The sequence below is a fragment of the Lithobates pipiens genome, unplaced genomic scaffold (genome assembly GCF_037356315.1).
Source record: "Lithobates pipiens isolate NorthernLeopardFrog02 unplaced genomic scaffold, aLitPip1_a1.2 Scaffold_13, whole genome shotgun sequence".
Taxonomy (NCBI): Eukaryota; Metazoa; Chordata; class Amphibia; order Anura; family Ranidae; genus Lithobates; species Lithobates pipiens.
In genome coordinates, this window is record NW_027507718.1 from 33,324,610 (window position 1) to 33,337,073 (window position 12,464).

Below are 12,464 nucleotides of genomic sequence, written 5' to 3' on the forward strand. Positions count from 1 at the left end.
GAATCACAGTATATATCAAATAATATGTAAAGTGGTTGGAGGGAAGCTTCAGCATGGCAAATATGTTTTTATTACAAATTATGTGAGCAGACTGCAGTTACTCTTTAAAACATAACTTTCAGTATCTTTCAGTCTCTTGCTGTATAACTTCCCAGGAGACACAATCTACACTAGACTGATCAGCGTTCAAACTATTTTAGCGTTGTCCTGCAGTACATTTGGATATGACAGGGGAGTGCTATTTGACTAATGCTTTTCTTTGCGCCTCACTTTATTTGTTATTCAAACCTGACTTCATGCTAGTGAAAATAAGGAAGGAACTTGACTGCCAACACCCATAATATCCTGGAACACACGTAGACAAGAGCAATAGAAAACATTTGCAGATTAACAGCAGGGCGTTGGTTAACATTTTCTGTGGCATCACACTGTATTATCTCACAGCTCCAACTGTAGCATAGCATGGACCCTTCTGACAAAGAGAACATACCAGAAAAATACACAATTGAAAAGATAAGTACCAGCCAGTGCAATGTAAAAAAGCGGCATCAATAGTCTACCTTACACAGCATGTTTAGAATGAGAAGAGTGAGACAAAGCCAGGGCATGATGAAAAGCAGTTGGTGTGCACAGCATTTTACACAGGCCCTGTTTTGTTTTTATACAGGTCACTAATCTGGCTCATGTTAGCATTTGTGATAAATTGACAGAACTATAACATTGCAAAAAAGCAGTCACCATGTCAGACAGCAGTCATGATCTAAAGGAATACAGAAGTATGGATGGTATATCATTAATAGTAAGAGCCAATGGCATTTATTAAAAAAGGGTATAACTTTATTTCGTAAAGATTTCTTCTTGTAAATTCTTAAAGTGTAAGTCCACCCTAATACTAAAATTCCTGCATCTACAGCCATGCACATTCTAACCCTAACCTATCTAGCCCTGTAAAGAAAAAAATCAGTATACCTACCTTTTCTGAAGCCAATCTGACCCGATCTCCAAAGGGGGAAGCTCTGCAGGGGACACAGCCGACAACGGCTGTGAAATGAATGGGAAGAGACCTCATCCATAGAGTTAGAGCCCATTCACACAGGGGCAACTCCTGATCCGACTTCAGGTCGCCCCTAGTCGCCTCAGGTCGGACAACATTTAAAAAGCAATGTAAGTGAATGAGAGCCGTCTTAATGCACACTACTGAAGTCGCTCCGACTTCAGAAAAGGTTCCTGTACTACTTCTATCCGACTTGTAGGCGACCGGTACCCATTGATTTCAATGGAGATCGCCTCCAAGTCGGATCTCCGTCTATACGGAGGCGACTTTGACAGAATTATTAGCTCTGAAGGGGGAACTCCACGGCAAATTTCTGAAAAAAATTTGGCGTGGGTTCCCCCTCCGAGAGCATATCAGGCCCTTAGGTCTGGTATGGATTCCAAGGGGAACCCCCTACGCCGAAAAAACGGCGTGGGGGTCCCCCCCAGATCCACACCAGACCCTTATCCGAGCACGCTACCCGGCCAGCCAGGAAAGGGGGTGGGGACGAGCGGGCGGCCCCCCCCCCTCCTGAGCCGTACCAGGCCGCGTGCCCTCAACATGGGGGGGTGCCTTGGGGGAGGGGGGGCGTGCGGCCCCCCCACCCCAAAGCACCTTGTCCCCATGTCGATGAGGACAAGGGACTCTTCCCGACAACCCTGGCCGTTGGTTGTCGGGGTCTGCGGGCGGGGGGCTTATCGGAATCCGGGAGCCCCCTTTAATAAGGGGGCCCCCGGATACCGGCCCCCCACCCTATGTGAATGAGTATGGGGTACAATGTACCCCTACCCATTCACCTGTGGAAAAAAAGTACAAAAAAAAAACACAACACAGGGAAAAAATATTTTATTGCACAGCTCCGGGGGTCTTCCGTCTTCGGGGGTCTTCTCGCCGGACTCCTCCGCTATCTTCTTGTAGCTCTTTTGCTAGCGGAGGAGTCCGGCTTTCTTCCTCCCCGCCGCCGGCCTCTTCTCCCGACTTCGGGGGTCTTGTCCCCCTCTTCGGTTCTTCTGCCGGGCCACCGCGCCTTCTTATAGCTCTTTTACAGGCGGTGGCCCGGTCTTCTGTCGCCGCCGCCGCCTTCCGTTCTTCTTCTTCTTCTTCTCCAGGAGATGTTGACACGACGCTCTCTCCGGCCACAATGCCAGGGACGCGCTCCGCTGCCACTTATATAGGGACAATGGGGCGGTGTCACATGGGTTGATGTCACATGGGTTGGTCACATGGGTTGATGTCACATGGTAAGGGGGCGGGGTCACCATGTGACATCAACCCATGTGACCAACCCATGTGACATCAACCCATGTGACACCGCCCCATTGTCCCTATATAAGTGGCAGCGGAGCGCGTCCCTGGCATTGTGGCCGGAGAGAGCATCGTGTCAACATCTCCTGGAGAAGAAGAAGAAGAAGAAGAAGAAGAAGAAGAAGAAGAACGGAAGGCGGCGGCGGCGGCGACAGAAGACCGGGCCACCGCCTGTAAAAGAGCTATAAGAAGGCGCGGTGGCCCGGTCTTCTGTCGCCGCCGCCGCCGCCTTCCGTTCTTCTTCTTCTTCTTCTTCTTCTCCAGGAGATGTTGACACGACGCTCTCTCCGGCCACAATGCCAGGGACGCGCTCCGCTGCCACTTATATAGGGACAATGGGGCGGTGTCACATGGGTTGATGTCACATGGGTTGGTCACATGGGTTGATGTCACATGGTAAGGGGGCGGGGTCACCATGTGACATCAACCCATGTGACCAACCCATGTGACATCAACCCATGTGACACCGCCCCATTGTCCCTATATAAGTGGCAGCGGAGCGCGTCCCTGGCATTGTGGCCGGAGAGAGCGTCGTGTCAACATCTCCTGGAGAAGAAGAAGAAGAAGAAGAAGAAGAACGGAAGGCGGCGGCGACAGAAGACCGGGCCACCGCCTGTAAAAGAGCTATAAGAAGGCGCGGTGGCCCGGCAGAAGAACCGAAGAGGGGGACAAGACCCCCGAAGTCGGGAGAAGAGGCCGGCGGCGGGGAGGAAGAAAGCCGGACTCCTCCGCTAGCAAAAGAGCTACAAGAAGATAGCGGAGGAGTCCGGCGAGAAGACCCCCGAAGACGGAAGACCCCCGGAGCTGTGCAATAAAATATTTTTTCCCTGTGTTGTGTTTTTTTTTTGTACTTTTTTTCCACAGGTGAATGGGTAGGGGTACATTGTACCCCATACTCATTCACATAGGGTGGGGGGCCGGTATCCGGGGGCCCCCTTATTAAAGGGGGCTCCCGGATTCCGATAAGCCCCCCGCCCGCAGACCCCGACAACCAACGGCCAGGGTTGTCGGGAAGAGGCCCTTGTCCTCATCGACATGGGGACAAGGTGCTTTGGGGTGGGGGGGGCCGCACGCCCCCCTCCCCCAAGGCACCCCCCCCCATGTTGAGGGCACGCGGCCTGGTACGGCTCAGGAGGGGGGGGGCGCCCGCTCGTCCCCACCCCCTTTCCTGGCCGGCCGGGTAGCGTGCTCGGATAAGGGTCTGGTGTGGATCTGGGGGGGACCCCCACGCCGTTTTTTCGGCGTAGGGGGTTCCCCTTGGAATCCATACCAGACCTAAGGGCCTGGTATGCCCTCGGAGGGGGAACCCACGCCAAATTTTTTTCAGAAATTTGCCGTGGAGTTCCCCCTTGAGCTCATTCTCTGCTTGGCCTCGGCAAAAGTCGCCTGGCCTGGGGCGACTTGTAAGTCGTCCCAAGTCGGGCTTGAAGTCATCACAAGTCGTTTTGAAGTCGTCCCAAGTCGCGCTGTGATCTTAACTCAAGTCGTGTCCAAGTTGCCTGACTCAAGTCGCCTACAAGTCGTGTTGCCCCTGTGTGAATGGGCTCTTACTATGGGGCTTCCGTTGTCGGACGTGTCCTCTGCACCCGCCTACACAGCTCAGCGTGGGATCAGGTCGGATCACCTGCAGAAAAGGTATGTATACTGATTTTTTCTTTACAGGGCTATATAGGTTAGTGATAGATCATCAATGTCTGTAGATGCAGGGATTTTAGTAAACCCGCTGAAAGTTTTTGTTTTTTCCTGACCTGCAAGGGAAAAGGCATAATGCGCTAGTATTACCTTAGAACGAGGCCCCTAATATCTCAGATGATCCACGCCGAGGGAGCTGTTCCCTGGGCGTGTCTACCAGGTATCGCGGCTCCGCCGCTGTGAGTGGGCGGAGCAGCGATATCGTCACTCCCACATTCTTTCCAGCAAAGTCCGGCATCTGCCGGGCTTTCAGCTGAAAATCCCCTGTGCGCATGCGCCGCTGCAGCCAGTGGTGCATTGCAAGGGGAATATCTCCTAAACCATACAGGTTTAGGAGATATTTTTTTTACCTACAGGTAAGCCTTATTATAGGCTTACCTGTAGGTAAAAGTAAAAAAAAAAGACTATACAACCGCTTTAAGTGCAACAAATAGGAATTCACTCTGCTGAAGGACATGGATGGCTACCATCATCATTAGGCACTGTAGGCCTATGTCTATGAGCAGCAGAGAAAAAGAGGGAGCTACTGTTATCTGTCATGTTTGCTATGTGTGTTTCAATTTACATAAAGAAAATAGTCATCACATCATAAAATTCTGAGGCACTTAAGAACCAGCAAATCAAGGACATATTCTGTGTATAAGAGGCAGTCCTAGCAGATCGTTTTCACTTTAAGCACTAAAGGTTGTGTGCCTACAGGCTCCAATGATGGAAATTTGCCCTTCGTTATTTCACTTAAAGTGAATCTTTCCATTTCTAAAGCAGACCAAAGCAGTAGAAAAGTCTTTGTATTAACAAAAAACAAAATACCCCCCCCCCCCTCATTTAAGTTTAGGTCATAATATGCTAGTATTTAGTGCATAATAGTACATTATGACAGACTTACCTACAAACTGAACCATCCACTGCTGTGCTGTCACAGCTCCCCGATGCTTCCATCTTCACCCAGTCTTCCTTTCCGGGTTCAGAATCTTCGGCCAATTGAATAACCATGTGCACAGGAGTTACATTGCTGCGGCATGCAGAGCGGGCCATAAATGTGGTCTGAGCTGAGCATGTGTGGCTCAGATCACATTGCCCACTGACAAGCGGGGGAAGATTTATGACAGAAGAGACTTCTAGGGTCTCTTCTGTTATAAAAGCCCTGCCTGTCAGTGGATTTTGTATTTATTCAGTTTACTATCACTTTAATGTAGAGGTACTTTAATATTTCACTCCATAAGCTGTTTCAAATACATTCTGCCTTTCTGTAAAATGTGCAGCATAAGCAGACTAAATAGAGCTGATACTGATGCAAATTCATTTTTTTGTCAGCAGTTAAAGGCTAAGTTCACCTTTTGGAAAAATAAAAAAGAACATATTTTTGCAGATAAAAGTGTACATAATTTTATTTTTTCCCAATGGGTCTTCAGAGCATTGTACCCGCAATCAGTGGATCGTGAGCCTGTTCCTCTGTATGGGCCAACAGTTGGCAATCTGGAGACAGTGGGACTGAACTACAGCCAAGCTGACTGGTGGCAGTTGGGACTTGTAGTTTTGTGGATTTTCCCACCTGGGAAGTTCAAAATATTCCCTGAATTTGCTCATGCGCAGATGCGCTGATGCTTCTCTACCAGATCCCAAAGGCCAGACAGAGCCCGTGGGTGCATCTGGGCATGAACAAGAATGGTGGCGCTGGAGGGGCAGAGCCTGTACACAGCAGGACAGCAGATTTGGTTTAAACTCATAGTTGTAAACCCTCTCAAAGAAAAGGGTTGCTTTAATAATACTCTTAATTGAATAAAGGTTAATAAATCTGGATGCACTTAAGCTGGGCATACATAATACAGTTTTCTTATTCAATTTCCTTTAGATTTATCTTCAGCTATGTAGTTCAAAGGCCTGCCGGATTGCATACACATTGAAAGTGGTTGAGTTTGACCTTAAATTATATAGTTTTGGTAAATCTGAAGGAAAATTGTACAAGAAAATTGCATAATGTATGGCCAGCTTATTCCGTAACTGTAGGACTATTCGTAGGGATGGACTAAGGCCACTCTGCGTACATCGTGTGAAGAAAGGTGTCCTTATCCTATACATGTTAAAGGAGGCATTAGTATCTGTTTTTCTTCTAGGGCTTTAGAGACAGAAGCACAGAAGCATACACACGGCTATAGGTGTAATTAATTTAATATAACAAAAATACATATATCCTGCTAAGATTAATTTAAAAAACTCATTCTAACAAAAATCACTGCTGAAGTGCATTCAGCTGGTAAAACACTCTCTTTAAGTTCTAGTAGTTCCAGCCTTTTTTTCTTAACCATTCCTTCTGGTCCCCTCATTACTACACAGGAAAGACCAAAGTAGTCTGCTGAAAATTACGGCATATGTAAATGATAATACTGTATACCTTGACCATCTTTAGTCATTTGATTTCTCTTGTTATATTATAAAGGAAAGACACATGAGTATAGCTATAGCATATAGCTACATGATAAGAGAATACTCACTAAGTAGACGTCAAAGATAGAGCCATTATCATTGTCCATTTCTATCGTGCTCTGTTCAGATGTCTGGTATGCACTGTCTTCAAGTGTGAATGTTGAACTTGATGGCAAACCTCTACTAGAAGTAGAAAGCAGTAAGTCAGAACATACATAATCCAAAAGAACGTCCATCTTATCTAGTGATGCAAAGGAAACAATTTCTGGTTAATACAGCTCAGCAATAACTAAGACAACTCAGCTAAACGTATTGCTTTACATACACAAAATAATGAACAAACTATCAATCATAGATTCAACAGTTCAAAACTCTTTCTTTGGAAAGTGGCTGTTTGGAACACTAACGAAGATCAGTTTGGTTGAATTTGCCTTTGCTGTACTTAGGGGTTGATTTACTAAGCGCAAATCCACTTTGTACTACAAGCACACTTGGAAGTGCAGTCACTGTAGATCTGAGGGGAAGATGTGAAATTAGGGGAAGCTCTGCTGATTTTATCATCCAATCATGTGCAAGCAAAAATGCTGTTTTTTTTTCCTTGCATGTCGCATTCATAGATCTACAGCGACTGCACTTCTGAATGCACTTGGAGTGCAAAGTGGAGTTGCCTTTAGTAAATAAACCCCTTAATGTTAACCATACATAGTAAACAAACCATCGATCATAGATTCAGTAGTTTCAAACTCTGATCAGTTTGGTTCAACAAAACCTGGATTTTCTTTTTGATTAAATCCATTATTTATTTTAAACCCTCCATTTAGTGCAACTGATATAATTCTTTGAATAAAGTGACTGTTATATCAAATCACGGTATCATTACTTTTATGGCCATTGTTTGACATTTATTGTCCTGCAATAGTTTAAAGCAGAATGCCAGGTATAGTAATTTTTACATAAGTATGTATGTACCATACCTGTGGGGTCCCTTGTGGGAGTTGGAAATCACTGCAGTATGCACCTACAGTGATCCCCATTAACTTTTGGGGATCATGCCCCATAATTGGCTGCCCTGCTGCTTTGTGAATACAAGGGATCACTTGCTCGGCATGGGCGCCATTTAGAGAACACTTTGCATTCTCTTAGTGAAGAGAGCTTTCTTTGATTGAATGAAGTGAATAAGCGGGGAGCCTGCAACATCATAATCTCCACCTCATCCAATCAGAGAACAGGTTATATTCACTGAGAAAATACAGTGTTCTCTGACTGCAGCAATGCAGCAGGACAGCCGTTCAGCACAGGACCCAGAAGCTATGTAGATAACTGTAGCAGCAGTGCCTACTACAGTGATTTCCAGTTTTCTGGCTAATGCCCCATACACACGATCAGAAATTCCGGCAGAAAAATCTTGGATGGTTTTTCCAACGGAATTCCGCTCAAGCTTGCCTTGCATACACACAGTCACACAAAGGTTCTCTGAACTTTTGACCGCTAAGAACGTGGTGACGTACAACAGTACAACGAGCCGAGAAAATGAAGTTCAATGCTTCTGAGCATGCGTCAAATTGTTTCCGAGGATGCGTGATTTTTTGCGTGTCCGAATTGCATACAGACAAACGCATTTATGTATAGGTACTTTTTCCGACCGATAAATAGAGAACCTGCTCTCAATCTTTAGCTGGCTGGCATTCTGCCAGCAAAAGTCAGATGGAGCATACACACGGAATTTCTGACCAAAAGCTCACATCCGACTTTTGCTGGCAGAATTTCTGATCGTGTGTATGGGGCATAAGGGTCCATTTACAAGTATGGGTGGAGCCTAATAAAACAAGGATATCTGCCTGTTAATTCCAATCATTTAAAAAGAACACATGCAGGTACATAGGTAATGTGAGCACCACACAGTCATAGAGCAGGTGATGTTTAGAAATACTGTACATACAGTACCCAGAATATATTAATGAGAAGGAAAGCAAAGCCAGACCCTAGTAAAAGGAGGAGGAATGTTTCAGAGATTCTTGAGAAAGGGGGTTTCCACACCCTCAAAACTTTGGGTACTTTCTCATTATTATGTGTTCTGGGTAGAAAAATTCCTGTATGTATTTCTGAACTTTAGCTTGGATACTTGCACCTATCGTATAATGACGCTTATATGTAGTATACAAGTTTATTGCAAAAGCATTTTTTTCACATTATATGCTGTATATTTAAAATACTATCCTAGTGGAACTTGTTATAAAGACAGAAAGTGAAGGAAAGTCTCCCCAATGGGGACCCAGCCAACAGTGAAGATCCAACAGAGATTCTAAATCTTTCCAAATGTAGAGAAAAAGTTTGGGATGGAGGCACACTTTAGGAGGTGGATTGGCCAATGTCTGCATGAATGACTGACTTCCTAATTTATGGGAAGGCTGTCTATAAAACGTAGCAAAGCACTCCATAAGTCCATGTAAACTGCCTCTCTTAAAGTGGTTGTAAACCCTTTACAACCACTTTTTGCTACAGGTAAGCCTATAATTAGGCTTACCTGTAGCTACACTGGATATCTCCTAAACCTGCATGGTTTAGGAGATATCCCCTGTATTTGCATGTGCCGATGCCATCGGCACATGCGCACTGAAGCAAACTGAAGAAATGGCAAGTACGTGCTTCAGTTAGACTGTGCCCTTACCGGCGGCTCCCGCATGCATGTGCGGGAGTGACGTCATTGCGGCTCCGGCCAATCACAGCGCTGGAGCCCGCGATACTCCAAAGTAACTCCGGGAGCGATGTCAGCCGCCAGAGCGGTGAACGAGGACCGCTGCGGGGCTTCGATCTCAGGTAAGTAATTCTTAATGAGCTAGTATGCTATGCATACTAGCTCATTATGCCTTTGTCTTGCAGGATCTTTTTTTTTTTTTTTTTTATAGGGTTTACAATCACTTTAAGCCCCCCGTACACACAGGCTGAATGTCGGGCGGCAGCGGCCGGTTCAATAGAAACCGGCTGGCATTTGGGCCCGTGTGTACTGCAGCCAGGTCGGCTTCTGTTGAAGGGGCATGGCTGAAAAAGGTCTGCTGACCAGAGTGTTCAGGCAGGCGGGCGTCCCCCTGTCAGAACACAATAGAACAAGCAGAGAAGAAGACATTATATAGTTAGTACAGCAGCTCTGACCTAAGCTGTCAGTTTTTATTCAATCAGCCCATTGGGCTGAATGAAAACAAACTAGCAGTGTGTACCAGACTTTACAAGTTTATGTGATAAGAGATAGGAGGAGCAAGAAGCTGGCTCTAGCTTATCAGGGGGAACAATTGCAATGACAACAAGTTTTCTAACAGATTTTTCCACCAAACTGCAGCTGTCTGGGACAATCTAGAGGCTCCCACAAATATGATATTGCTTTAGGAGGTGGATTGGCCAATGTCTGCACAAATGACTGACTTCCTAATTTATGGGAAGGCTGTCTATAAAACGTGGCAAAGAACTCCATAAGTCCATGTAAACTGCCTCTCTTAAAGTGGTTGTAAACCCTTTACAACCACTTCTACTGTTCAGGAGTACTTTAAGGCCTCTTTTACACTTGCTTTGCTCTCTGAAGGACAAATCCTTGGCTGCTGCCTTTACAGGTAAGGCTGGGTTCACATATATAGGCTGGGTTCACACATATACACTCTGGTATGCTTCTGTTCACCGGTTCAGGTACAAATTTCTTTCTGAAATCGCACATAAACCAGACCCAAAAAAGCACAGGACCCTTTTTAAAACTGCACTGCACATGTGTAAACTGGCTCTATTGAAAGACAGGTCAAATCGCATGTTATGTGAATTGGATGCAGGTAAAAAATCATCCAATTCACTTATATGTGAACCGAGCCTTAAGCAAAGGGGTTGAATGATGGTAAAAATGCAGTTCAATTGCAGGGTTTTACCACCCTACAACTGCAAATGTAAATGAGACCTAAAAATTGATTAATACATTAATTTTGTTCATGATCCTAGCCTATGTGATGGACACAGTTCACTGGTGACAGATGTCTATGCTGATCACTAAGGCTTGGAAAACAAGCTCAGTCTGGTAATTGCCCCTTTCAGCTGCTCACTCCCTAATTTACTGATAAGGGGATAGATTAAAGAATGATGAAAAAGCATTCACAGTGGATAACACACACAGTAGATAGCTTCACAATTAGCATATGTCACATGGGCTGGTTACTGATATCTTGGAAGCAATGAATAATAAAGCCTCACAGATGCTTTTAGGAATACTCTGCTTCAAAACTTCCCTGGTTTTAAGCCTGGTTCCCACTGATGTGATCCGAAATTCATAGATTTGCATGTTATCTGAAAATACATTGTTTTCTATGAAGGCCGTTTACATTGATGCAGTGTTCTGTGCAATGTTTAGTGCAGATGCAGTGTGAATTTACTCTCCAGCTATGCCCAGTCCCCTCCCAAATTGTGCTAAATTCGCACCTGTCACTAAAGAAATCGCATCAGATATGTGCCGCATCAGTGTGAACTGGGACTTAAAGTGGAGCTTCATCCAAAAGTGGAAGTTCCGATTTAAGGACTCCTCATCCCCTTACATGCATGTCATTTGTTGGGGGGTACCCAGGTACCCACTTTCGCTCAGGCTGCCTAGGCGACTCAAACAGAAGTTTTCCTCTTCCCCTCCCTCCCTGCAATCTTCTGGGACACGTCACAGATCCCAGAACATTGCCCGGCCATTAAGGAGGCATAGCGCGACTCGCACATGTACAGTGTGCTGCCGGCTGTGAAGCCGCAAAATGTCACAGCCGGGTGCCCACACTTGTGATGCCAGTGCCAGGGAGAGATGAGGGAGAGAGCCAAGGGTCTGGCCAGCCACATCACAGGATCCTAAGTGTGTGTTTATGAAAAGTCAGCAACTACACTTTTTGTAGCTGCTGAGTTTTAATAAACATAAAATCGACTGGAACTCCACTTTATGGATGATCTTATTTCCCTGTATGATTTAAAGCAGAGCTCCACCCAAAAGGGAAAGCTCTGTTTGTTTGTATCCCCTTCCCCCACCGCAGCCACATTTGGCACCTTTTGGGGGGAGCGGGTACCTGGTTTTGACTTGATTTATATAGCGCCAACAGCTTGCACAGAGCTAACAACCAAACAGTGTCTGTATTTGATTGCAGTTGCTGTTTGGCCAATAATTATCTGTCCGCAGGCTTTCATTTTTAGGGTGGTGACAGGAGCAATTTTAGGCTGGTTTATCAGGGCCTTTGCTACTAAAGCCACCCTTTGCTGAAGTCACTCATTAACATCAGTCCCTGCCTTCAAGGAGCTTACAATCTAAGGTCCCTAACTCACATTTATATATACACATACTAGGGCCAATCTAGACAGGAGCCAAATAACCCTCCCAGTATGTCTTTGGAGTGTGGGATATTTGTTTAAAGCCTTTTTACAGTGACAGAGATGCTTTAACCACTTCCCGACCGCCGCACGACGATGTACGTTGACAGAACGGCACGGGCAGGCATAAGGGCTTACATGTACGTCCTTGCCTTCCCGCGGGTCGGGGGCCCGATCGGGCCCCCGCCCGGTGCCTGCGGCGGTCGGTATTCGTTCGGGAGCGATCCGGGATGAGGGGGCGGCCATTCATTCATGGCCACCCCCTCGCGATCGCTCCCGACGAATAGAAATGCTCCGTGACATCACTTCCTCTCCTGTAATGTAAACACAGGAGAGGAAGTGATGTAATCTCTCCTCCGTGTCGGTATTTTTCGTTCCGACACCGAGGAGAGAGGATCGGTGAGTTGCACAAACACGACACTACACAGTAGAACATGCCAGGCACACTCACACCCCCCCGATCACCCCCCCAATTACCCCTGCCCCCCAGTCACAGTGACACCAATGTCATTTTTTTTTTTTTTTTTGCATTGGTGTCATTTGTGACTGTAATAACTGTTAGGGCAGTTAGGGTTAGCCCCCTTTAGTTCTAATGTACCCCCCTAACCCCCCCAATAAAGGTTTAACCCCGTGATCACCCCCCGTC

At 46.1% G+C, this 12,464-nt stretch overlaps 1 protein-coding gene across 4 annotated transcripts in view; it reads right to left on the reverse strand.

The window, feature by feature from the left end:
- Positions 1 to 12,464, reverse strand: part of PIP5K1B (phosphatidylinositol-4-phosphate 5-kinase type 1 beta) — a 241,410-nt gene that overhangs the window by 13,243 nt on the left and 215,703 nt on the right. For 3 of the 4 annotated variants that reach the window (XM_077474979.1, XM_077474978.1, XM_077474981.1), the window contains exon 14: positions 6,523 to 6,637. In XM_077474979.1, the coding sequence (XP_077331105.1) occupies positions 6,523 to 6,637 (115 nt within the window). The remainder of the gene's footprint in view (positions 1 to 6,522; positions 6,638 to 12,464) is intronic. The other variant, XM_077474982.1, reaches the window with a different exon arrangement.